This window comes from Equus caballus, chromosome 12 (assembly GCF_041296265.1).
Source record: "Equus caballus isolate H_3958 breed thoroughbred chromosome 12, TB-T2T, whole genome shotgun sequence".
In the NCBI taxonomy this organism is placed as follows: domain Eukaryota; kingdom Metazoa; phylum Chordata; class Mammalia; order Perissodactyla; family Equidae; genus Equus; species Equus caballus.
Window position 1 is genome coordinate 31,436,298 of NC_091695.1, and position 25,535 is coordinate 31,461,832.

Consider the following 25,535-nt stretch of genomic DNA (forward strand, 5'->3'; position numbering starts at 1 on the left):
CCCGTTTTCCATTGGATTACGAATTATAAGGCCACATCCAACACACCCGCCCAGAAGTCCAGAAGGACACGGCCGCCACACAGAGGGAACAGCAACACAAGGAGATGACCCTGGTGGTGATGAGACTGTGGACCTGAGGCCAGGCCTGCTGCCCCGGCCCACAGCTCTCCCCGCATCCTCGTCCCTTTATGCCTCAGCTGATATGAGTTAGTTCTCATCCCCTGCGACTCAATGATCTTTGAGGGCTAATGTCCAGGGAGAGAAGACAGGTGTGGGAACCAGGACAGTGGCCGCAGGGCCAGAGAAGGGATGGAATTCGGGGCTCAGCCGGGTATGGCCATGGACGGTGGTGGCAGGGGTGCTCCCGAGAGAGGGAGATGCGGAGACCCCGTGACGGAGCGAAGGAGAGCTGAGGCAGGCAGCTCAGTAACTCAGATCAGGAGAGAGCATGGGGATCCGTGTTAGCAGGCCCTGGGGACACAGGCAGGCACTAGGCACTGACGACACAACTGAGGAGAAAGGGCCAAGGACAGAGGCTCTGGAGCAGACACGTTCAAGAGGGGCTGAGGGAGGGGAGAGCTGCAGAGGGCTCCAGTGAAGCGAGGCCACGCGGGAGAGGCAGCTGGGTGCCGCAGGATGCGGATTCTAGAAGAGCGGGGTCAGCGCAAATGCAGCATGACCACGTGAGCTCCGGACCAGAAGCCATCCACTCGGTGTTCGCAGACCCCACTGGGGGGCTGCGGGCTGGCTGAGCAAGGGGGCCTCGTCCAGGAGCCCAGTGAGGACGGCCATTCTCGGTGAGAAGCAGGCCGTGTGCCCGGGAGCGTCCCCCAGCACCAGGAGGCTGCTCGCCAAGCCGCCCTCTGTGGATGGGCACCTAGCAGAGCTGAGGAGGGAGCCCACGCCGTCCGCGGTGGCGGCACTGCCCCAGGAGGGATGGCTTCAAGAAGCCAGAGACTCACTCACAAACAACGGAAGACCCACCTCATAGACGGGGCTCGAAGGCGGCCTCTCCTGTGCCGGCTGAGGAGCAGGGGACGCGGGCGGGGTCTGCTTCCCGGCTCTGGCCTGCTCCTGTGATCGACAGACACGCAGCACTCAGAACACGCCTAGGACACTCTGGGTCACCAGGCCGCCTCCGCGGCAACACGGCTCCGGCAGAAAGAGCAGAGAGGACCAAGCACGGAGACCGAACACCAGCAGGTCTTAAGGGAAGTTTGCTCTGAAGTGAAGGTCACGCAGTCAGTCAAGTATTCTCAAGAACTAGGACCTCGGTGGCCCGTAATACTCCTGCTGCCACCACATAAGCCACAGGATTTACTCACTGTGCAGTCGGCAAGGCAACAGTACCACTACCGAGCTACAACCCCCGTCCCACCCAAACCCAACTCAGACTTTTAAAATGGACAGAATGCATTCTGCATGTAGTACGGACATGAATCTTTGGGGCTCAGAGCGAGGACTGTCATGGACAGAATACGGCCCCTAAACAAGCTGACATCCCAGGCCCCAGATGCTGTGAACACGTGACCTCACAGGGCAGAAGGGACCGCAGATGCGACGAAGTTAGGCATCTGAGATGGGAGACAATCCGGGATTATCTGGGTTGGCCCATGTCATCACGGGGTCTTACAAGAGGGGGACAGCCATGTGAGAGAGAGAGCAAAGCAGAGGGTGCAATGCGGACGGCCCCAGAAACTGGAGAAGGCCAGGGAACGTCGTCCTCTCCAGCCTCCAGAACGGACGCAGCCCTGCTGACCTGTTAGGACTTCTGCCCTCCAGCACTATAGACAGGAAATGAGTGTTGTTTTAAGCCACTAAACTTGTGGTCATTTGATCCAGCAGCCACAGGAACGAGTTCTGCCAGCTGGAAGGCTGGATTTTTCTCCAGGTTTCAGACGAGGAGACTGAGCTCCCGGAGAGGGTAAGTCACACACCCAGGGACGCATGCCAGCGAGGGGCAGAAGCGGAATCTGAGCCCTCTCCTCCCCACCCCCCAGGAGAGTCCCAGCACCACAAGTCACTTGGACGCACCCACAAGTACTTGAGGCAGCAGAGCACCTCCTCGAAGGGGCTGTGCCTGGGCTGGGCGGCCGGGCTGAAGGTGGGCTTGCAGAGAGACCGGGAACTGCAGAGGCACAGGGCCACGGATTCGTCTATGAATCACTTCTAGAAACATGTCTCCAGGCCACGGGCTCTAGGACAGCCCCTCTCAAAGGTGGCAGGGTATAGGCAGACTCCTTCCCAGAGGCGGGCTTCCAGGATCTGAGAGTCAGGCGTACGGGACCCAAGTCAAACTCTCCTCGCCTGCCAGGAGGGAGCACTCAGAAGACATGTGCTGTCGGGGAGCCGAGTGCTCCAGCGCCCTTCCACAGCCCAGGGGGTTCTGCTGGGAGCAGTACTGTGCCGACGGAGACTCGCTCTCACTGGGGAGGAGGAAGAGAGCAGACGGGTGGCAGGGGCTGGGGACAGAGAAGGACAACACACCCGAAGGGACAGCAGGAGAACCTCAAAAGGAGAGAGGTTAGGTGACGATGATCAAAAGTTTTCTTCTTCTCAAGCAGCCCATCCCGTCTGCATCTTGTGGATGCTGAGGCGACTTAGATGGCAGGGGTCAAACTTCTAAGGCAAAAAATGAGGAGGGCACTATTTGAAAAGAAGACCAAGATAGCAGGAAAAAATGCCTTGTAGTCTGTGAGCGTGTGTTCTGCAATGAAAGAAAGCTAACTTACAAGCAGCTTACTAAAAACTTGAAGGAGACATGTCTAAAAGTTTTCCAGCAATTAAGGAATAGTAAATGGTAACCGTAAAACTTGCTCTTATTCCGACTTCGCCGCACGTGGTAAGACAGCAGGGCTTATTTAACTCACGTCCTCCGCGTCGGCATTTTCTGTCTATTGCATGTTAATTTCCTCGATTATCCACGTTCTCAACATTCCCCCCCATGATTTCGGGCAGAACGTCCACAGAGTTAAACACACCTTTACGGTTTATCAATGTTGCATGCATGACTTCAGACTCTACCTCGTCACTACCCCAAAAAGAGTCATGATGAGTGTCTCCACCCCCATTTCATGGACCAGAACATGAGGCACAGAACAGCGAGCTCATCTGTCACGGGTCGCCCAGTTGGTAGGCGAGAACGTAGGGACCTGAGCCTTCAGACACCAGCCCCCCTAGGACAGGTTGAGGAAGGAGGAGCCCACCCCTCCGGCTCACCTCCCAGGCTCCCGCTCCTACCTTCTCTGGTGGGAAACACTACAAACACTCACAGGAAAAGGCAGCAGACCCAGGCTGCAGACCCCTGGACTAGAAGAGGCCCTCACACGAGCAATCACCTGAAAGGACAGACTGCGGCAGCCTGGACCAGGCCCAAGGAGGAGAAGGAGCGAAGGAGAGAGTGCCTACTCCAGCTCACGCACAGGCGCTACAACACATCCCTCGGGTCACAGCCAGGGCCGACCGCGTCCAGGGGCACCAGCGAGCGTGTCTGAGCAGCAGGTGCCACAGGACCCTCCCAGAACGCGGTTCCAGCAGCGAGAAGGGCCCTCGCACACGTGCAGTTAACCCAGCTCTACTTTGGGAGGCACCCACCAAAGCAGATCCCCACGGCCGGAGAGCACAACACGCAGTGTGGGAAAGCTGCCTCTGACCCTCTGCAGGAATAAAGAGGATCTTCCCTCAAAAGGCAAGTCAATTTCTTTCCTGAAAATACACAGGAACGACTCTGCTCCCCATTCAGCTCCATCTCTCCACTCATGCTCCATCTGCTCCCGGTGCACATTCTGCCAACTACCCTTTTTTTTGAGGAAGATTAGCCCTGAGCTAACATCGGCCACCAATCCTCCTCGTTTTGCTGAGGAAGACTGCCCTGAGCGCACATCCGTGCCCATCTTCCTCCACTTTATATGTGGGACGCCTGCCACAGCATGGCTTGCCAAGTGGTGCCATGTCTGCACCCGGGATCTGAACCAGCAAACCCCGGGCTGCCGAAGCAGAACGTGCGAACTCAACTGCTGTGCTACTGGGCCAGCCCCCCAACTACCCTTTGCCCTGAGCATTTTCCTGGGACAACCAAAGAGCGTGGAATTTCCTCCTGGAAAAACCACAGTGCCGGTAGGGGGTCCGCCAGGACTCACCTGCTTCGACAGGGACAGTCTTCTGATACGTGGAGGCCACCTTGGCGACATCCTCAAGGATTGAAGCATTCTACCGAGACAGGAAAGGAACATCAGGAAGGCACTGTTCTCTGCTCCTCACACCCCGTGACGGCTGCCACCTCACCCAGACGGCAAAGCCTGCCCTCGACCTTCCCAAAGAGCCCACCGGGGAGCCCAAAGCTTTCGTATCTCCTTCTCTGTTCTGCAAGTTAACTGAGGCATGAAAAGGGTTACGACACACACTTGCTGGTGACGACGTGGGTCAGCATGAGAAGAAAAAGTACACACGTGAGGAGGGATGGACAGACGGAGCACAGAGGATTTCTAGGGCAGTGAAAATACTCTGTAGGGCAGTGCAAGGGGGACACATGTCCTTACGCACGTGTGCAAAGCCACAGAACGTCCAGCACCAAGAGTGGACGCTAAAGTCAACCGTGGACTCTGGTGACGACGACCTGTCAGCGCAGGCTCGCGGACTGTACCCAACGTCCCAGCTGGCGGAGGATGCTGATGGTGGCGGAGGTTGTGCGTGGTGGGGTCGGGGGGCATATGGGAAATCTCTGTACCATCCTCTCAAATTTGCTAAAACTGCTCCAAAAAAAAAGAGTAGGAAAAAACCCAAAAGCATATCTACACCTGCGCAACCAGAAACCAGGTGCGGGTTCTGCTCTAGCCCTCACCCCGGGAGGGGACACAGTGCCACAAGCCTCGCCTGGCCTGACCGTCCACATCCCCCACAAGCGTGAGTACGGGGGCCCAATTCTGTCAGACGACACTTTGAGCGACAGCTGCTCCTTCAAGGCTGATGCTGACGCAGACACTGATGCAGACAGGCTCTGGGAACCACGGGCCATCCTCAGTTTCTTCGTGAGCAACCACTTCCCAGTGACACACCTGGGGCGTGGGACAGTCACTGCCTTCCTGACACAAATCAGGGGAGCAGGGCCCCAAGGACGTGGACCTGAAGTTAGCGGGCACTGTCTGAGGGTGACTGTGAGTGGCAGCTCCCTCCCGTCCAGGCACAGGCTGAGCCCTGCGCGGAGTGCCGCACTCACGGGCCAGGCCCCCACCCTCCCCCAGAGCCCCGTTCTCCCTCCACAGCCACCCCGCTCGGCCAGAGCACGGCTGTCCGCCCACCCGTCTGCCATGCCCAGCCACAGCCAGCCTGAGAGCCCGGCGCCCGGGCCACCCTGGCCCCCCTGACCCCTCTCCGAGTGCGACCGCTCAGCTGCCCTGACCAAGCGCTCTCCCTTCCCAGACCACCCGCCCACCAGACAGGGCCTCTGCCACCTCTCTCCAGAACAATCTCTTCTCACACTCACTCCCTGCCCTGCCCCCCACCTCCGGATGTCCCATCAGGCTCCTGCCTGCCCTGTGGCTTCAGGGGTAGGGGCGTCAGCACCCTCCCCATGGGCCCCTCCTGTCGCCCCCATCTGCCCAGCCCAGCCAGTTCTCCAGCACGCTGCCCAGAGCCAGTTCTCTGCCGTCACCTGGGGGCTTCCAGCAAACACGGCCCCCAACCTCTCATTTTGCAGCGTCCCCACCACACCGCGCCAGACCTCCTCCACAGCACGCCCCCATCACCAAGACCCGCTTGCCGACTAGAAGCTTCTCCCTCTCACCGCCCTCCTCTACGCGGCGCCTGCTCCTCCCTCCCCTCGGTCCAGCCTGGCAACTCAAGGTCACAACCTCTCCCAGGTCCCACCTGCTGGACACCCCTCAACCCGTTTCCATCCCCTATAGGGACTTCACACCCGAATCCCTCCACACGCAGCTCACTGGGACCCCGCGCAGCTCCCTCACCTTCCTAAGCCTCAGGCCGCCAACCGCACAACACGGACGCCGTCACACCACCAACAGGAACCACAGTCACCGTCAGACACAGGCTCACCCAACCTCTGCGCCAAGCCACCACGCTGCCTCGGTCGCAGGCCCCCTCGTCAGCCTCTACCGTCCACGGCTGCGTCTCAGTGACCCCACATTCTCCACCAGCACCACCTCACGGTCTCCCTCCACATGCCTGTCTACGGCCTGGGCTCCCCTACACGTTCTCGTCTCTTCCATCTTAAACAGAACCATCCCCTCGGCTGACCGCTGCCCAGCTCACAGGACCACAGTGGGCGGAGTGGGCCCAAGCTTGCCGACTCTACGACTGACCCTCCCCACACGGTGCGGGTCCCTGCAGGCCAGCTTCCCCCAACCTGCCCCCCAACACCCACAACAATGCCCTCACCAGGACTCCCGGGACTACCACGTTGCTCGCCCAGACGTCGCCCCCACCAGCAGCACTGCTGGGCACAGGTGACCCCCCTGCCCCAAAGCTGTTTACCCTCAGACCAGCACCACCAGACCCTGTGGGCTCCCCCCACCTTGCTGGGTGCACTTCCCAGTCTCCTCTACCAGCCTGACTGCTGCCATCCCCAGGTGTGTCCCTGGGCCCGCTCACCACTCTGCAGGCTCTCCTCGCCTCCGACTTGACCCCGGCTCCGTCCACATCTGTGCAGTGGCCGTCTGCCTCTGGTCCAGCCGCACTCTCATCCACCTGCCCTGCTGGGTAGCCCACCCCGGACACACCCACAGCTGACTCAGCTACCCACCCCTGCTCCTCCCAGGCGCCCCACCTCAGCAGAGGCCCACCGCCCACCTGGGGCAGTCCTGCCTGCCCCTGCCAGCCCTTAAAGCCGGGGGCTTTACCTCCCGCCTCGCTGAGGTCAGTGCCGCTCTCCCTCTGCCACGAGCCCCTGCCCGAGCCAGCACCGCACCCTGCTCACACCGCTGAAGCCACCTCCTAACTAGGGCCACAGCCTCGCTGCTTCTCCGCAATCCACTTCCACACTGTGACCAGGGTCTTCTCAACACAGATCCCGTTTGTGTCACTTGCCTGCCAAACCCTTCGAGGGCCACTCAGGACTCATCTGATGAAGAACGAAACCTGACGTACGTAGTCTGCAGGGCTCCCCGAGATGGTCCCTCCCAGCTCCTCACCCCTCGGCCCTCCTCTGCAGTGAGACCCTAACAGTCTTTGCGGCGTCACCCCCACCCCCGCACACACGCTATGCCCCTGCTCTCCAGGCTCCTGGCCCATCTTCCCGGCATGCTCCACCCGTCAAAGCTGAGCCCAGCCTCTCACTTCCCCAGGACCCTTCTGGCCCCTCAGCCTGAGCCCTGGGCCTGCCACATGCTCCCAGGGCCCATGCGTGGTCACGTGGTGGAGCCCCTGGGTGACGGCCTCTGTGTGGTCAGCTGTGAGCCTGACAGCAGCAGAACTCCGTGAGGACTGGCCCTGCTCTCCTTGACCACAGGCCGGGCACAGGACCAGGCAGGACGGCCTCCGTCTTTGCTCAGGAGATACAAGCCACACGTGTCCTCGTGTGGACAACTCCACACCTGCTCTAAGTGTAGACTCTGCTATGGCTGGACCGTACGCTAGAAAAACGGCCGTCTGATACACTTAAGACTGACTCTCAGAGATCCGACACCGTGTGACAAAGTCCCCAGTGAGAAACAAGCGTGTTCCCCCGGGACACCCGTGGGAGGCGGTGCTGTGGGCAGGACCTGCCTCTACACGGTCCCTGTCCCGTGGACCTTCCACCATGAACCATGATACAGATGTTCTAGACCCGCGCGCTCCCAGAGCCGCCGCCGCCACGCGTGCCTACTGAGCTCCTGACATGGACAGTGTGACCAAGGAGCTCAATTTCCAGCCGGTTTACCGCTAACTACTTTGGATTCAAACAGCCACACGTCCTCAAGGGTCTCGTGTTGGCCCCAGAGCCTAATGCCTGGCTTCCAAAGGTGGCCCCGCCACTTGCTGCTATGCTGTGGCCAAGCACTGAGCCTGCCTGGCCAGGGACCCCCAAATGCAAAAGGGGACAGGGACAAGTCTCTCCCCCACAGCACGACCATGTGGGGTACCGGAGAGGATGTCCGTGACCGGTAGACGAGGCCTGGCATACAGGTCAGCAATCGGCACCATCAGTGATGACACGTGCCCGACTTAAACGTTCGTGCTTCTGAAAACCTGAGCCACACCCCACCCCAGACCATCCACGGAGCCGTGCGCTGACACACCAAGAGCTCCACGAATTCCCGGACCTCCTAAATTCCCGAACACGGCAGCAGAAGACACTCAGGCCTGGATCTGGAATCCTTACCTTGTCCATCCGGTCCTTCTGGACCCCGTACTTTCCGCCGAATCCTTTGGAATAGTCTGCAAAGTGGCACAACACAACACTTACACTTAGGCTGAGGACCAGCGAGGTGCCCGGGGCAGAGGCATGCAAACAGATCCAGAAACAGCCCAAGAAGACGCACCCCGAGCAGAAAGAGACCAGAACCGCACCCCGCGCGGTCCTCACTTGCAAGCTGAGTTGGTTTCTACCCGTGGTGTTCAGCACACAGGCGGGGGAGAAGCAGAAAAGGGGTGTGCGCATGCGTCCCGCGCTCTCCTGAGGGACAGAGGGTGCCGGGTGGGCTGGCAGGCAGTGAGCCGAGGGCCCAGCACAGGCGCGGGGCAGCGTGCCACTCCAACAGCACAGTCCTCCACCTGGCACCGCTCCCTCCCTACTAGGACTAGGCAGAGGCTCGAGGCAGCTGTTTTCTTGCTTTTTAAAAGAAAAAAAAAAATTCCATGGGGAAATTCTACCAGCCAACTCTTAGGACGTAGCAACACAGATCTCCGTGACAGTCACACCGTCACACGGCCTTAAGGCCACGCAGAGCCAAGGCCGTCTCCGCGCAGGTTGCCGGATCAGCACCGGATCAGGTGCGTCTGCCGTCCCTCGCCTGAACACGGCCGTGTGTTCCCAACCAGGAGACGGAGCCTACGCTCTGCCCTGGCAAGGAGGACCGTCCTTGTCTTCCGCTCGTGTGTCCAGGTTCTAACGGCCAAGTCCGAATTTGGACAGCAATTAAATAACTGCTCTAAGGAGAAATGTGTTCACCGTGTGGACTCCCAACAGATACACCTAGAAATTTCCTGTGTCTTCTTAGCTTCCTGTACATACCGTTTAGCTCTGTGTGGGGAAGTTATACGTAGGTGGTGTCGTCAAAAAAACCAAAACAAACGAAAAACACCTCCCACTCCTGGTCAAAAAAACACCACCACGATGAAACAGAGACCACACAGAACACGGCTGCCCCTGCCCCTGCCCCCCGGTGACCCGCGCCTCTGGCTGAACTAAACATGGTTCTCCCCGTCTCAGAGGCAGTCAGGTGGCTTACTCAGTAGGTAAGTCACGGTCAACAGCAAGAGCTCCAGCAGAAGGCTGCTGGGAGACCAGGGACACCCCGCTCCAGGATGGAGCCACGTTATGGGTTTAGGGCAACACACCCTGCAAACTACGGCCATGTCTTGCCAAGCACAAACCCCATGGTGCCAGGGAACAAGTGAATGGGGGTGGGAGGAGTGCAGACGACCATGGCTCCAGCATACACCTGGGTTTCAACGCCCGAGTGCCCCTCGAGGGCACAGAGGGTGCTGGCAAGGCTGAGGCTGGAAGTCTGTGCTAGAAGTGGCCGCACTGGAGGGGAGGCGGGGGCGGGGGGTGGTGAGCAACGGTGCCTTGCTGGGACTCGTGCTTGGCCAGCCTCTCCTTGTAATCAAACCCCACAGCACAGGAGTCCTGCCTCTCGGGCTGAACACCAAATCTGCCTCCGAAACCAGTCTTATAACCTGGAAATCCACAAGCAACAGTGAAGAAAACCGAGAGAGGAAACACAGTTCGGTTAGAATCGTGGGAGCATGGGCAAGAATCAAGTACATCGTTTAGAGAAAGGAAAAGCTCTGCCAGGCTCAGGGGCTGCAGAGCCAGCTCGCAGGCTCAGCAACAGTCAAAACTGGGCTCAAAGGTTAGAGGGCAAACTCAAACTCTTAACACTCCAGCCAAGATCAGAGACCGGGTTAGGAAATGTATTTCAAGTAATTCGGGAAAGCCACTCCATGCTTTGAGGTTTCTTTCTAGGTCCTATCCACGCTGCAGACAAGAGAACGCATCTCTGCGCATGTGAAGAAAGAGACACGTTATACACGAGGTTACTGCACGGCAACGCGTACCAGCCCCACCTCCATCTGTGCTGGCTGAAAGGACGGGGTGAGTCTGGGGCTCACTCAGAGGTCTCCCGTCCCCACGTGCTACTTTCCCAGGGACATGGTTCTGTCGTGGAAAGCACACACTCCCGGGCAGAGAGGAGGCATCCCCTTCCACAGCCTACAGCACGCTTTATCAGCACCAATTCATGGACTGGATCGCTGTCGGCCCTCTGGCCGCCCGCTGAGGGCAGAAAACAGTGTTCCCAGAGCTGCTGCAGGCAGTGACCGGCGCTCCAGAAGCCCAGTGACATGGGGCCTTCTCGCGGGAGCCCTCCCGTGGGAGGGGACGGGGGTTCCTCACTCCTCTAGCTGAAGGGCTGTCTCAAATCACGGGAGGGCTACGACTACCTCCCACACTGAAGACACAACACCACTGCTACAGAGACACGGCAAAAACACGGCACAGTGACGGACCTGGGAAGGGAAATAAACTCGGGAAACGATCCCAAGTAGGAGATTCAAAATGAAGGTACCTTTTTGGGATTTGTGCAGCTGCAATTTCTCCTGGTGATCCCGGCCAAGAGCACATTTGTCTTGTCTGTCTGTCTGCACACCAAATTTTCCGTCAAACCCTTTCACGTAGTCTAATTGATTAGAAAAAGGACACAAACTGGTATTAAGGGATAGCCCGGGCAACAGAGAGAAAACATGTTTTTCAATGCACGTCAATACACACAATTCGCTCAATTCATCCCTTCTCTCTCAGATCTTCGGTAAAACTTTAGGTAACACTCATCAAGAGGCCCTCCTCATACAGCGTCTGGAAACTGACCCCATCTGTAATCCCAGCGTTCCGAATAAACGCAGACGGGACCCCACAGAAGCAGCGCCAAGCGATGCAGCTTAAGCAGCAACCGGAGCCCCACAGTCCCACCACTTACACACGCGACACTATTAGCACAAGCGGCACTGCTGGGGTGTCAGAGCCAAAACAACTGGCAAGAGTCGATCTCTCATGTAACAGCTGTGTTTCTGCTTTGCTGTTTTAAAGCTGGCTGCTTAACTGAGAGATGTCCGTATTAAGGGCTGCTGGTTACGCTCCGTCTCTGCCTGCTGCTCTGGTTACCACCCATCCCGTTAACGGTCACCGGCTGGAGAGCTGGTAAGATGCAGGCACCTGTCTGGGACTCGTGCTTCTCCGTTTTGCCTTGATACTCAAAGCCGACGGCACTTTTATCCACCTTGTCCTTGTCGATACCGTACTTGCCACCGAAGCCTTCGGAGTAATCTAAAAACAAGGAAAGCAGTTTACAGGCCAGCAACACAACCAGCGAGCAAGCTGTGGATTCCAGCAGGCTTCAAGAAAGTACTTTTAACACTCAATTAAAAAAAATATAAACCAAAAATCTTTTAGGCTCACTATAAGATCACTGATACAGAAAATATCTAAAAGTCTTGCTCATATGTAATAACAGGACTAGGAAGAGTCCTATAAAGACAGCAGATTTATAACTGCAGCATCTTTCCTTCATTCCAAAAGACAGCATGGAGTAACAGTTTATTACAAAGCTTCTGGATCAGCACGAGCTGAGCAGCCGGCTTTTAATGGGTCCCTCTGCTTCATGGACCAGCACAAGGAGAGGCATGCAGGGGTGCCTGCAAAGACAGGATAAACCTGGAACGCCCTCCAGAAACGAACGCCCTCCAGAAACACACGCCCTCCAGAAACGCCAGTGGAATGGTTCCCTCTGCACTAAAGGAGGACTCCATCGTGGGCACGTCAACGCACGAGCGCGCGGAGCAAACCCCTTCCGCAAAGGCCTGGGGCTGCCGAGGAGCCTGCCTGCCCAGGCACTTGGGGCTGTGCCCCCGACCTCCCAGAGTGGCATTTCCTCTGCCCCAGAGGCCTCTTGGGGAGAAAGTCAGTGCAGACTGCAAGGCATCCAGCAGCAGGTCCTGAGGTACTGGGTGCGCGTGGGGCAGAGGAGCACAGGTCTGCTCCAAGGAGGGAGGGAGAGAAGGCAGTGACAGCGACCCCGTGCCGCAGGCCACCTGCTGTAACGGAAGTGACGCCTGCGGCAAAGGGACACTGGGCTGGCCCACAGCCAGCTCCTCGCAGAAACGCCAAGCCAGTGGGGTTTCCAGTGCTGGGTTTTGGTTTTGTTCTTTAAAGAAACCTGGGATTTTTTTTAAATACGTGAGCTCTCAGTTTTTATATGTTGGCAATCGTTTTAAAAAATCTAAATGTACAGGCCAAACAAAACAATGAGGAGAACCAACCGTTCGTGGCCTCTGCAGGAGGGACTGAATCTAACGCCCTCCACCTACAGCCCTCGCTGGGTGACGGCAGTAAGTGACCCGCGAGGCCGCCACAGCAAAGGAAGCCAGCACGGCTTCTGAGGACAATCTGGCAATCTATCGAAATTTTAATTCAGTGTTCTCTGACCCAATTCTATTTCTAGGAATTTACTCTTGAATAACCACTTACGTACATAAGACACAGGGAGAAGAATACTCATGCAGTCGACTTTTAACATCGAAAATTGAAAACAACCTAACTTGTACATTCCACAGAGGAATGGTTACGTAGACTACGGGATCTTCCCACCACAAGGACTGAGCAGTCACCAAAAACGCGACAGACCCCTACGCTGACCTGAACGGAACAACAACGGCCAAACGTTTGAGTTAAAAAACCGTGTAACTATAACGTGACCCGCCGTACACAGGGGAAACGCCCCAGTGCGCATGTCTGTAAGCGTGTGGGAAGCAGCGGCGAGGGGGCAGGCCGCGCGGTGGACCGGCTGCGGGGCGCCGCCCGGGCGGACCTTTCTGCGACTCGTGCTTCTCCGTCTTGCCCTGGTAGTCGAAGCCCACGGCGCTCTTGTCCACCCGGTCGGCCTGCACGCCATACTTGCCGCCGAAGCCGCTGGAGTAGTCTGTGGAGACACGCAGCAGTCGGCATGGGAGCAGATAGGAGCTAACCCGGCGCTTGGTTGAACCAGAACAGAAACGACTCGCGGTGTGACTCAGCAAGAGATCAAGCACACATTCTAAAACACACGAGCCACCCACTATCACCCACGCGTGACGCTCGACTCAGTCTACAGCGTCCCTTTCACCTGTTAGGGGCACTTCGTTCCTGATGGCAGACGTGAACTGCGTTCCCACCTCGGAAGTTCACCGTTCAGACACTTTCTGAGCACCGACTGCACGGCAGCGAGCAAAGGTCTGAATCACCACTTACATACACTCAAAAGTGTTTCAAGAATAAGTCTAACAAGATGCTTCCACTACAAGTCAGCTGTGGGGCGGGAACGGGGTGGGGGTAACTTCCAGTTCCTGGGGGGCAGAGGATCAAAACCAACTCTGCATCCCTTTGGCTCCTTCTTCCAGCGGGTCTGAAAGTTGCCTCTAGGACTCTGCCCGGCTCCCTGAGCATCTGGGAGCACTTTTCCAACCAGAGGAGAGTCAGGATTGCGCCAGGGGCTCAGCCGCGCTCAGCCAGGGGCAGGGGGGCCCACCGACCCACAGCCCTGGGATCTCAGCCCTCGCCAGCCGCCAGCCGGCGCCCGGCTGAATCCCGCGGTCAGGGCCTGGGGGATTAGCCAGGCAGAGCGCCGCGGGCCCAGGCAGCCCCGCGCCAAGCGGAGCGCCCGGGGAGGGCGCACTCAGTGGGGATGCCGCCAGCGCTGCGATCAGCGGGAAACGGAACCCCCCCACATCCCACCCCCGCCCCCAGGCCCGACACGTCCACAGACCGCGGGCGGAGGAAGCCCCGCACCCGCTCCAGGGAGGCCGCCCGCGGAGATCGAGTTCCTGGTGTCACACTCAGGCGATTCCAACAGAGGAACCAAAAACCCAGAAGCACCTTTCTGCTGATTTCCAACACAGCCAGAAGAGGGATGGCTCCAAATTTAGAGCCTCTCGGCCGTCTGCAGCTGCGCGTGTCGCTGCATTTCCAGTGACCTGATTGCTAAACCTCCCTGTAGGTGCGGGCCGGGCCGCAGGAGCCGCGGCTGCGACGGCCCCGCCCGGGCGCCAGGGAGACCCCGGCCCCTCTCGGTCCTTCCCCGCAGGGCCCCACTCCTACCTCGCCCCGCTTGGACCCAAACCCCTCCCTGTCGGCCCTCCATCCCCTTCCCCTAAACCCCAGGGCCCTGATCCCGTCGCCCCCGATCCCGGACCCCTGCCCGCAGGGCCCCTCTCCTACCTCGCCCCGCTTGGACCCCAGCCCCTTCCCCTCGGCCCTCCACGCCCCTCCCCTAAACCCCTGGGCCCTGAGCCCCTCCCCCCGGATCACACCCCCTCCCAGCATGGCCTCTCTCGCACCTCGCCCCCCTCCGACCCTCGGCCCCTCCACTCTCTCTTCTCCTAGCCCCCGGGTCCCGGGCACCCTCTCAGACCCCAGACCCCCTCCCCGTCTGGCCCTCTCCTCCCCTTCCTCCCTGCAGCCCCGGCCCCTCTCCTTCGGACCCCTAAACCTCAGAACTGCCCCTTCCTCCCCGACACCAGGCCCTCCCCACCGCTCGGCGCCCCGCCCCTCACCCCGCGGCCCCCCGGCCCCCACCCCTCGGCCCCCGGCCCCGGCTCCCCCGCCTGGGGAAGCCTCGCCCGCGCTCCCCCCGCGGCCGACCCGAAACCGCGAGCGGAAGAGCGGCTAGACCGCTGCGGCCGCCGCTTCCTTCCCTTTTCGGGGCCCAGGAGCGCCGCGGAGGGGCCGGCCCCCCCCGCCCGGCGGAAGCCGCGCTCGCTCACCGCCGCCTGGCTCCGTCCGGACCCACTCGACTCCGACTCCGGCTCCGGCCCCGGCCCCGGCCCCTGCAGCTGCGCGCCCGCCGCTCCCAGGCGCCCTGCTCCACTTCCGGTTCCTCGGGCGGGGGCGGGGCCTCATCCGGGTCCCGACGAGGCCCCGCCCCTCCCCGGCACGTCGCGCCCCTCGCCCGGCCGCCTCCCTCGCGCGCGTGCGCGGGCAGCGCGGGCCGAGCTCCGCCGGGGTGCGAGCCTGCAAAGCACGCGTGGAAACAGTCTGTTCCTACACGCAGAGTCAATGTACGGAGCGAAGGCTCCAGAAGGAGGTTTCTTTTCTCTTTTTTGAGAAAGATTAGCCCTGAGCTAACATCTGCCACCAATCCTCCTCTTTTTGCTGAGGAAGACTGGCCCTGAGCTCACATCCGTGCCCGTCTTCCTCTACTTTATATGTGGGATGCTTGCCACAGCATGGCATGCCAAGCGGTGCCATGTCCGCACCCGGGATCCGAACCAGCAAACCCCAGGCCTCCGAAGCACAATGTGCGAACTTAACTGCTGCGCCACCGGGCCGGCCCCCAGAAGGCGGTTTCTTGACTGAGTGACTGGGAAGAATGAGGGGTTTGTAGGCTTAATGAGGAAGTCAGAACTGGAAGGAGGGGAACTAATACTGGGGAGGCAGCCTGCGGGGCACGTGGCTTCTGCCCCTCAGGAGAGTGTGTGGCCCAGACCAGCTGGCCACATAGCGATTGTGGATACAAGGTAATCCTTTTAATACAGGATGGTTCATTTTTCCCTGGAAACAGCTTTATGAGTTGAAAATTATTTTTAAGAGCATCTTATTGAGATGTAATTTGCATAAAATATAATACACTCGTGTACAATTCTGTGGTTTTTAATATAGTCACAGGGTGGTGTAACCATCACCACGACCTAATTTTAGAACATTTTCATCCCCCCCCAAAGAAGCCCACCTTGTTAGCAGTCAACCCCTGTGCCCCGCTCCCCCCCCCCCCCCCCCCGCCCGCGCAAGCAGCCACTCATTACTTTCTCTCTGTGAGGTGGGTATTGTTGCTTCCGTTTCCCAGATGAGGACAGCCAGAGCTCACTGGGGCTTTCAGCGGGAGGGTGGCGTGAGCCGTTTGTGACACCCAGATCCATCCAGCCTCTCTATGGAGAACAGACTGCTTCAGAGTCACATCCGGCGAAAAGGCAAAAGGCGGCGCCTGTCTCCCCTTTGACACACCGTGTCAGGAGAGTGTGTGGCAGAGACTGGCTGGCCAAGTAGCATGACAGATACAACGTCAAATTTGGAAAGCGAAAAGGTTTAGCCGTGCTCAAAAACAAGTTGAATGTCTCTGTGGACCGGAAGTGAATAGAAATGTGACGTGGGGAGCTGAGGCTGTAGGCCTGCTGGGCCCGGGGCGCCCACCCTGGTCCAAGGAGCCGAAAAGGCAAATGCAGTGAGGACAACCTGCCCAGCCCACACAGGACCCCAGCGGGCCAGCCCCTGTGGCATCCACACCACCACGCAGGGCGGGATAACTCAGTGTGGCAGAGAGTGGATCCCCTGCCCTCCTTCTGGACTCACTGGGCCTCTGGCTGCCCAGCTCCACATCTCCCAGCTTCTCTAGGTGACGGGTGTGGCCACATAGCCAGGATCTCACAATGGAACATCAGAGAGGAGGATATGCACTGCTTTCTGGCCCATAAAAACGCCCGCACGGCTTCCCCCTTACCATAGGTTGGGATGACGGCAAAGATGGATCCGTGCCCGTTGCTGCTGAGACGAATTACAACCAAGGTTGTGGCTGAAAAAATGCAGATACTTACAGTTCTGGAGGCCGGAAGTCTGAAATCAGTTTCATTGGGCCAAAGTCAAGGCCAAAGAGAGACCCCCAAGGAAGAGCCCGCTGCCCCTTCCAGCTTCTGAAGGCCACCTGTACCTGCATTCCGTGCCTCGGGGCCTCTTGCTCGAGTCACTGAGACTCAGGCTTGTGTTGTCACATCTACTTCCTCTCTGTGGTGGAATCTCTCACTGCCTCCCTGTTGTGGGGACCTTGTGATCACACTCAGGACCCAACCGGATAATCCAGGAGAATCTCCAGAGTCCCTTTTTCCATATAAGGTAATATTCACGTGTTCTGACGATTGCCGAATGGACATTCTCGGGGGCCGTTATTCAGCCAGCCACATTAAGGTGACAGGTAGACCTTGGAAGCCATGTGCTGGAGACGGCAGAGCCCCCACTAGCCTGGGTCCCTGCGAGACTGAACGGAACAGATCTTCCTTACCATCCCCTCCTCCTCCTCTGTCTGACCGGGAACATACACCCTGGCCTGTTGCATGAGATGGAAATGAAATCCTGTGTTTAAGACATGATCTGCGCAGTCAATTTGTTACAGGTGTCTGGCCCACCCCAATACAGAGAGCTTGGAGGCGAGTGCAGAACAGGAAGACGGGCAGGGCCCCACACCGAGGGAGGAAGAGAAAAAGCAAAACAAAACACTTCCCACTTGTTATAAACCAATGTTGCCGCAATTAAAAAAAATAAAGTAGGGGCTGGCCCCGTGGCCGAGTGGTTAAGTTCTCACGCTCCGCTGCAGGCGGCCCAGCGTTTCGTTGGTTCGAATCCTGGGTGCGGACATGGCACTGCTCATCAAACCACGCTGAGGCAGTGTCCCACATGCCACAACTAGAAGGACCCACAACGAAAAATATACAAATATGCACTGGGGGGGGGTCTTTGGGGAGAAAAAGGAAAAAAAAATCTTTTTTAAAAAAATAAAGTAAAAAATATTTTAAGAAACACTTCCCACTTAAAAGGGAAAAGAGTTAGAGGGAGAAAACTCCCCAGGCTCTTGCTCTCTGGAGTCACGTTTACCATGGAATTATTCCCCTGCTAATTTTTCATGCCCCACTTTGCCACGTCCCTTCTAATTCAATTCCACACTTCCTCATGGTCCTACTATGATCTCATGATTATAGCTTTTCTTTTAATGAACTTGGAATCATTTGTGGTGGAAAGGACCTAGTGATCATCTGTTTCAATACCATTAATTTCCAGGTGGGGACTAGAAGCCAGTGGATCTAAGAGATTTGCCCAAGATGACACAGCTGGCTGGTAATATAACCTGACAACAGTAAATTAGATATGTGGACACTTTTACAAAGCACTTTCATTTTAGACAAATACATACATGCACTTTCTCAAATACCTAACCTGAATCAATCATCTCAGCAGTCCTATGAGGCATACATGGTGTGATTTACTATGCATAAGTGAGGAAATCACAGCAAAAAGGAATACAATAAAACTAATTCATGATAGAGCCATGACTTATTGTGGTTAATACCATGGGCATTGGTGTCAGCCAATCTGGGTGGAATTCCAGCTTTCCATTTATTGGTTGTGTGACCTTGAGCAAATTAACCTCTCCAAGCCTAAGTATATATCACCTATTAAATGGGGCTAATAATAGTAGCTACTTCATACAGCAGTTTTTCATAGAATCAAATCAGATAATGCTCATAAAGCACTTAGCCTGTGAGGTACACAGCATGCCTCCCATTAATAGCAGGTTTAATTTGTGTGTTCTGAATTGGAGTTCTTTACAACATATTATGCTGCATTACTAATCCTTCATTAAAAAATATCTGTTTAAGATCATTCTCACAAACGTTTCTTGTCTTTTTTTTTTTTTTTTTTGGTGGAGATCATCTACCCTGCCATTACTAGGGAAACAGAGATGTTTTAGGAAGGTCTCATTCTTGGTTTGCTCTATTTCAGTTAATATTAATTCTAGAGAGAGAGTGGTGGGTGGGGCAATGAGTTAATTATTTAATTTAACTCTTCCTAATAGGTTAGTAGTCAGATATTCCCACAAGTAAGAACTGTAATAGATTAATCTTTTAAATTGAACAGATTCTTAAGATGTTTTTAAAAATATAACACCAAAAGTATAGAATTAGGGCACCCATTCAAACCATGGAGAGCATGTTTCTGGTCAATAAGAAGCATCTATGCTCCACAAATTAAATTTTGTGAGACTTAAGATGAATTGTGGCTACTCTGGGAAGAACATGGAAGACCTCAATATGCTCAAAGCTTCTATCTGTAAAATGTGGATAATTTCTCAACTGCCAACTTCATATGGTAATAGAAAAAAATCACATCCATGCAATTTAACTATATGAAGTGTAGAGTATTGTATAAATACTAATGTAATATATGTGAAGCTTACTATTTAAATTCTCCTCTAGGGGCCAGCCCTCTGGCCGAGTGGTTAAGTTTGTGCACTCCGATGTGGCAGCCCAGGCTTTTGCTGGTTTGGATCCTGGGCATGGACGTGGCACCACTCATCAGGCCACGTTGAGGTGGCGTCCCACGTGCCACAACTGGAAGGACCCACAACTGAAATATACAACTATGTACTGGGGGGATTTGGGGAAAAAAGCAGAAAGAATAAAATATAGATTGGCAACAGTTGTTAGCTTAGGTTCCAATCTTTAAAAAAGTAAAAAGTAAAAAAATTCTCCTCTAAAAGTATATGTCCATTTAAATGTTCTTTAAATTCTCTTAGTTGGACTGGAGTCTACATCATACCCCCAAGTAAACTGGCTTTGCTGCTCCCTGGTCAAACTTAAGGTCCAGGAATATTTGGGAGACTCAGATCTCTGGGACTCAGATCCTGTCTCCCTAGACACACCATGACAGCCTGCATTTCTGAGGTCTTGCATGGTCTCTGGTAAGCTACCATAGAGCAGGCTACAGGCCAACTATGACCAGAAGTTGATGACTTTGACTTCTTTCTAGCCTCTGAGAATCTCTCTAACTCTTGACCTTATTGTGCCCCTTCTTTCTACCATTCCTTTCACCCATACCTTTTTCAAAATTCGCTTCACAAGGAGGCTCAATGAGTAAGATGGAAGGAACAAGCTTATTTGGGAATAAAGCCAGATCAATCTTTCTTCTTCTCCTCTCCTGTCATATTTTATCTTTCTCTGTCTTTCCTTCAGTCTTTCTATCTCTCTCTTTCTGTGTCCCTCCCTCTCATACTCACTCTCTCTCCCTCTTTGAGGTGGAGATTAAAAGTACTCATTTTAAAATAATTTTTAAGTTTCACAACTTGATTTTATACATTATTTTATTTTATTGAAATACATATAAAAGCTTAACAGTTGAAAATGAATAAAAGACATTTTAAAAATCATAGGAGAAAGACTGTGTGGATTCCTAGGTTCTTGTCTATCTCTGCATATAATGTCTATCAGAACCTCTGTTCTCAAAATATGGGGTTTACCTACGTGGGTATAATCCTGGGAACAAACCTTTTAAACTAGATTCAATGTTCATAACACTGCCTCAAACTGATCGCTTGGTAGTGTGAGCTAAATATGATGGCACCAGGAATCAAGAAGTGAGTTTTTCACTTCTCTCTATCTAGCTGTTGTATGACCTACAAAAAGTTCTTACATGTTCTTATCTCTATTTTCCTTATAGGGGAAATAACACCTGCCCAAATATTGTTTTTATGGAGATAAATGTGTTACTCTCTGTCATCCTCTTGAGGGCCTCTTTGATCTCCTTGTTCCTGAAACTATAGATAACGGGGTTTAACATGGGGATTAGGATAACATAGAACACTGACAGCACCTTGTTTTGCTTCTTGGAGTGGCTAGAGTTAGGATGCAGGTACATAAAGAGGCTTGTGCTATAGAAGATTGTCACAACTACTAGGTGGGAGGCACAGGTATTGAAGACCTTGGCACTACCTTTGATGGAAGATAGTTTCAGGATGGAAGCTACAGTGATTGCATGAGATAAGATGATTACCAAGAAGGAACCAAACCCAACAAGAATAGATTCGAGAGACAGAATCATTTGGCTGATGTAGGAATCAGAACAAGACAAAGAAATAATCTGGGTTACATCACAGTAGAAATTTGGAATGATATTGGGCCCACAGTAGTAGAGACGAAAGCAAGAAACTGTTTGAACTAAGCTACCAAGGAAACCACTCCCATAGGCCCCAGCAATCAACTTATGACAGAGGCCAGGAGCCATGATGCTCGAGTACTGCAGAGGCCTACCGATACCAACAAATCTGTCATAGGCCATGGTGGCCAAGATGCAGCATTCAGCCTGACCCATCCAGCACCCAATAAAATACTGGGTGGCACAGGCAATGAAGGAAATTTTTTTTCATCTTTTAAGAAGTCTGAAAGCATTCTTGGGCTATTTGAAGAAGAATAACAGATGTCTAAAAATGATAGGAAACTGAGAAAAAAGTACATAGGCGTGTGCAGGTGGGAGTTCATCCTGATTACGATGATAAGACCCAGGTTCCAGATTAGAGTCATAAGGTAGATCCCTAGAAAGACTGGGAATAGTACACGCTGCACCTCTTTTTCATCTGAAAGTCCCAGGAGAACAAACGTGGACACAGAAGTCTCATTTCTATTCCTTTCCATGGACATGGTTAGTGTCATCTACTGACAAAAAGATGACAGATGGAAATTATTTCATTCTCAAAAAACAAAAACAAGTATTCTTCGTCTTTTTCCAGTCATGCAGCTGACTAAATATACAACTTAAATCATCATGTTGAGTTAATCTGTCTTCCACGCATGATTACTAAACTTAAATGAACAATTCCCTTCAATAAACATTCTCATTCTCTTTGGGGACAAAAGACAGTAAATTGGCATTATGAGTACATTATCCTCTGAAATGTCTTAATTTCATGTTTTAACTTCCTAGAATTCACAAATATATGAGAATCAGAAATAGACAAAACTGGTGAAAACTGCTATCTCTCGATATGGTGAAACGAAAATTCTCCTCACACATGGCTCTGATGTTAATCAGTGCTTGAAGAAGTCCCTGAATCATGAGGCTTCATACACCAAATGAGGATGCTGGAGTACATGTCTTTTAAAATCTCCTTCGGGGGCAAGCCCTAGAGGCCTAGCGGTTACGTTCAGTGCCCTTCACTTAGGGTACCTGGGTTTGAATCCTAGACACTGACCTACACCATTCTTCTGTTAGAGGCCATGCTGTGGTACAGCCCACATAAAAAGAAAAAAAGGGGAAATATTGGAAATGGATGTTAGCTCAAGGCAAATCTTCCTCAGAAAATAAATAAATAAATAAATAGAATCTTTGGAACCAAGATTCCACTAAACTGTAATCAGGGAGGGTGGACTATCTTGTAACTGCCTTTCTGTTTTCATAAAACCATCTGAGATCTAAAAATAATGCCATAGAATAGTGGGAAGAGTCAGAGACAAGATATAGTTTGGAAATGGATGTGAGTTGAACAACTTAATGATTCTAGGAAAGCACCTGAGAAGTTAGATAAGATAAGTTTGAAAGAGCCATTATGCTCCTTTCTTTGCAGGTGCAGCTTTTTCTTTCTTCAAATCAGAGATACTTATAAGTTAAATTATCTAAGACAGCGACTCTTGATCTTCTTTGAGTCAGTGATACATTTGAAAATCTGTTACAAAGTCTGAACCCTGTACCCAGGAAACTGCAGCCACTTATCACCTCTGCATATGGTTTTATTGGATTCTCTGTCACCCTCAAGTCTATTCATGGTTCCTAGATTCAAGACTTCTGTAGAAGTAGAGTGATTTGAACTCATGTAAGGATGAGGATGCTTAGGCAAGGGATATGGGGATTAGAAAACTGAGGCAGGATTTCTGGAAGTCCTTTCTCTTTTTCTCCTTGGAGCCAGTCCAGAGAAGTTAAGCACTAAGTCTTCAGGCCAAACAGTAAATAACCAAAATAATATTTTTGCATAAGACACTGCATGCCCTCTTCAAGATGCAATAGCTGTCATCTCTTCAGGTGGTCATTAGAACATCTCCAGCACAAGTATATTTTTATTCAGATGAACTCAAACTAGAAAGAAAATCATGGGAAGCCATGAAACCTAGAAAATATATGTCACATGTAGCTGAGAGTTTTGTGTTTGCGTAAAGTAGAAGTCTTGGAGATTCCCCTGGAGAAAGACTGCAACATTAGTGGAATAAACTATGTCTATAAACTACAAATACCTGTCAGTATTAGCCATCCAGAATGACTTTCTTTTCGCCAATCATTTCCCAGCCTTCTAGGACCAAAAATGAACAATATGAGAAAATCCCCATTGAAGCATAAGGCTGTAGTCTGAGAAGTGAGGCAGACGGGTTCATTTCCCAAAATTAGATCTGTCTTTGCTTCATGGTGAACTCTTTTGAAAAGTATTCTGAAGGAAGGAAGTTACTAATTAGAAAATAAATGCAAGATTTGAGATCAATGTGGAAGGAAAAATGGGAGCAGACAGAATGTGTACAGTCATGTGCCACGTAACAACATTTCAGTCACCAACAGACCGCATAAATGATGGTGATCCTGTAAGACTAGTACCATATAGCATAGGTGTGTAGTAGGTATACCAAGTAGGTTTGTGGAGGTACAGTCTATGATGTTCAGACAAAAACGAAATTGACTAATGATTCATTGCTCAATGTTTCCCCACAATTAAGTGATGCATGAGTGTATTGATCGTGCCAGACTTAGGTGTGGTTCTGTCCACAGTGAGACTGAATAGAAAGAGAATTTTGTGAGAACAGAGCAGAAAACTGCATTCTTCATCATCATCGCAGTCATCATCTTAACCAACAATCATGACAACAAAAAGATTGATTTTACATCTACGATATATTCTGTTCATCTTCTACTCACGGAGGTATTCACAGCTTCCTCTAATGTCCATTCATTCAATAAGGTAAACTTAAGCCTGATGTGCTATCTATCAAACACAGGTAATATTCTGAAATTGTCTTTATATTTCTAGTATATGCCTCTGGAACCACAATTAAATGTCTGTCATTGAATCTTCTTGCTCTACCCTCCACTTCACTCAAACATCCATTATTTGTATTTCTCTCCTGTGTTCTGTTTAATTTTTACAGATCTCTCTTCCAGATAATTTATTCTATCATAAGTTTTGCTAACTGGTTGTTTAATGCATCTGTTTAATTTCACATTTCAGTGATAATATTTTGTTTTCTCTCTAAAGGTTTCATTTTGTTCTTTTCCTGAGTGGTCATCTTTGATAGTCTCTTATTCTTTCATCATACTTTCCATAGCATCCATTATTTAAACATATTAAACATATTTATTTCTTATTAATATCTAATAATTTAACTACATAGTTTTGCAAATCTGATTTTATAGTTTGATGTTATAGCTGACTCTTAGCAAGGTATCTTGTATTTTTGTCTGCTTAGTGATTTTTTTTATCTTAATTTAGCATTTAAAAAAAATTTATCTGTGGGAATCACTGAGGCTTGAGTTTAAAATGTCTTCTTTCAGAAATGCTTTATATTATTTCTGTCAGATACCTTAGGGGCAACACCAACACAGAATCCCTTTAAACAAAAATTTTGACTTGGTGTCTTTTGGTGTCACAATAGTCAAAGATATAAGCTGCATATCTACATGAGTAAGTGTATGAGATTAAAAATTATCAGAGGAAGGAGGAATGTTAGCATCTTAGCAGTAAAAGACAGTCCTTCTTTTTGTCCCACTTTTGTAAGAATGAATTAGACATCCATTCTTGAGCAAAAACACCTTGTGGGAGTTGTGGTATCCAGGGCCATAGACCAAGGGACCCAGGAAAAATCTTGCCTACCTGTGTATCCCATAATAGTCAAACAGACCTCAGAATGGGCTGCAGAGCCAGCAGGAGTCAGTGAACCTACCTAAGTCCATCTGGGTTATGATCAGGTAAAGTCTGGAGAGTGCTGTCTTTGGCAGACACCCATGAATGAGAGAGACTTTGTGGAACCCCAGCCTTCTTGAGAGTGGAGTACAGTGAACTATTGGAACAGAAAAGCAGCATGAGTTGGTCACAGTGGGGAAGGTGAGAGGAGCATTCCAAGGACCACTCATTCAAGGCAACAATGCACAGTCTGAAATATTCAACGGTGGTGAACTATGCCACAGGGGAAAAGAACAGTGAGTGAGTGCCCAGCCACAGTGTTGGACACAGCTGGAGAAATCTGTGTCTCTAAAAAGAACCTAGCGCACTGAGACAGGTAGTTGGTGATGGAGGGAGGGGGAAGATCAGGAAATAAACAAATGATAATAACAAAAGACATTAAATGAGCATAGTTCCTGCCTACTGCACTCAGGATTTCAGCTGAAATCCTCCGTGAGCCTCCAGGAGTACCTCACCCAAGAATCTCCCCCCGAGATCAGTGGGAACCACAAGGCCCCAGTGCCAAACCCACACCTCTCCCCACTCTGCAACTGGCTTCTTGTGAATATTTCTAAGGGAAGCAGTGACAACAAAGCTGGTAAACTGGGTGGTCTCAGAAAAATAAACCTGGGTCTACGGCAAGAGAGAAAACACAAACATGAGCTATAGCACTAGCTTTGAGAAAACAAATAAGAGGTTTCCAGTAGCCATCCTCGTGAATTGTAACGAGGAAGACACAATAGCCTAAAAATTCTGCCAACCATGGTAGCAAGCAGAGTGGAGCACATTCACCCATATAAAGGCAGAGAAAATCTCAGATATAACACCACCAGTGACGGT

At 52.5% G+C, this 25,535-nt stretch overlaps 2 protein-coding genes, 1 long non-coding RNA gene and 1 pseudogene across 36 annotated transcripts in view; all 4 read right to left on the reverse strand.

Moving 5' to 3' along the window:
• LOC138916668 (liprin-alpha-1-like) overlaps positions 1 to 4,748 on the reverse strand; it is a 102,205-nt gene extending 97,457 nt beyond the window's left edge. For 25 of the 31 annotated variants that reach the window (XR_011423969.1, XR_011423966.1, XR_011423974.1 and 22 more), the window contains exons 1-2: positions 4,543 to 4,724; positions 4,140 to 4,209 (exon numbers count right to left, since the gene is read on the reverse strand). Coding sequence is in view for 14 of the 31 variants with exons in the window: in XM_070229765.1 (XP_070085866.1) it covers positions 4,140 to 4,209; positions 4,543 to 4,709 (237 nt within the window). In the remaining 17 variants the exon portion in view is untranslated. Of the gene's footprint in view, positions 1 to 984; positions 1,075 to 2,034; positions 2,427 to 2,487; positions 2,623 to 4,139; positions 4,210 to 4,542 lie in introns of those variants that run through there. The other 6 variants (XM_070229775.1, XM_070229771.1, XM_070229768.1 and 3 more) reach the window with 3 other exon arrangements.
• Positions 4,655 to 15,106, reverse strand: LOC138916673 (src substrate cortactin-like). 4 transcript variants are annotated; one of them, XM_070229804.1, is made up of 6 exons: positions 14,950 to 15,106; positions 13,020 to 13,130; positions 11,369 to 11,479; positions 10,725 to 10,835; positions 8,315 to 8,370; positions 4,655 to 4,748 (listed from the first exon to the last, which is right to left on the reverse strand). In XM_070229804.1, the coding sequence occupies exons 1-6, from the start codon at positions 15,083 to 15,085 to the stop codon at positions 4,743 to 4,745; spliced, it is 531 nt and encodes a 176-aa protein (XP_070085905.1). In that variant the 5' UTR covers positions 15,086 to 15,106; the 3' UTR covers positions 4,655 to 4,742. The 4 variants fall into 4 exon arrangements, with proteins under 4 accessions (XP_070085905.1, XP_070085902.1, XP_070085904.1 ...); XM_070229801.1 differs by lacking the exon at positions 4,655 to 4,748 and having other exon boundaries at positions 7,986 to 8,370; XM_070229803.1 differs by lacking the exons at positions 4,655 to 4,748; positions 8,315 to 8,370 and adding an exon at positions 8,403 to 8,608.
• Positions 15,107 to 15,819: 713 nt separating this feature from the next.
• Positions 15,820 to 17,672, reverse strand: LOC138916675 (uncharacterized). Its single transcript, XR_011423980.1, has 2 exons — positions 16,887 to 17,672; positions 15,820 to 16,792 (listed from the first exon to the last, which is right to left on the reverse strand). It is a non-coding gene; the product is annotated as an uncharacterized lncRNA (long non-coding RNA).
• Positions 17,673 to 20,499: 2,827 nt separating this feature from the next.
• LOC138916672 (olfactory receptor 5A1-like) lies at positions 20,500 to 21,568 on the reverse strand (annotated as a pseudogene).
• Positions 21,569 to 25,535: the final 3,967 nt, after the last annotated feature.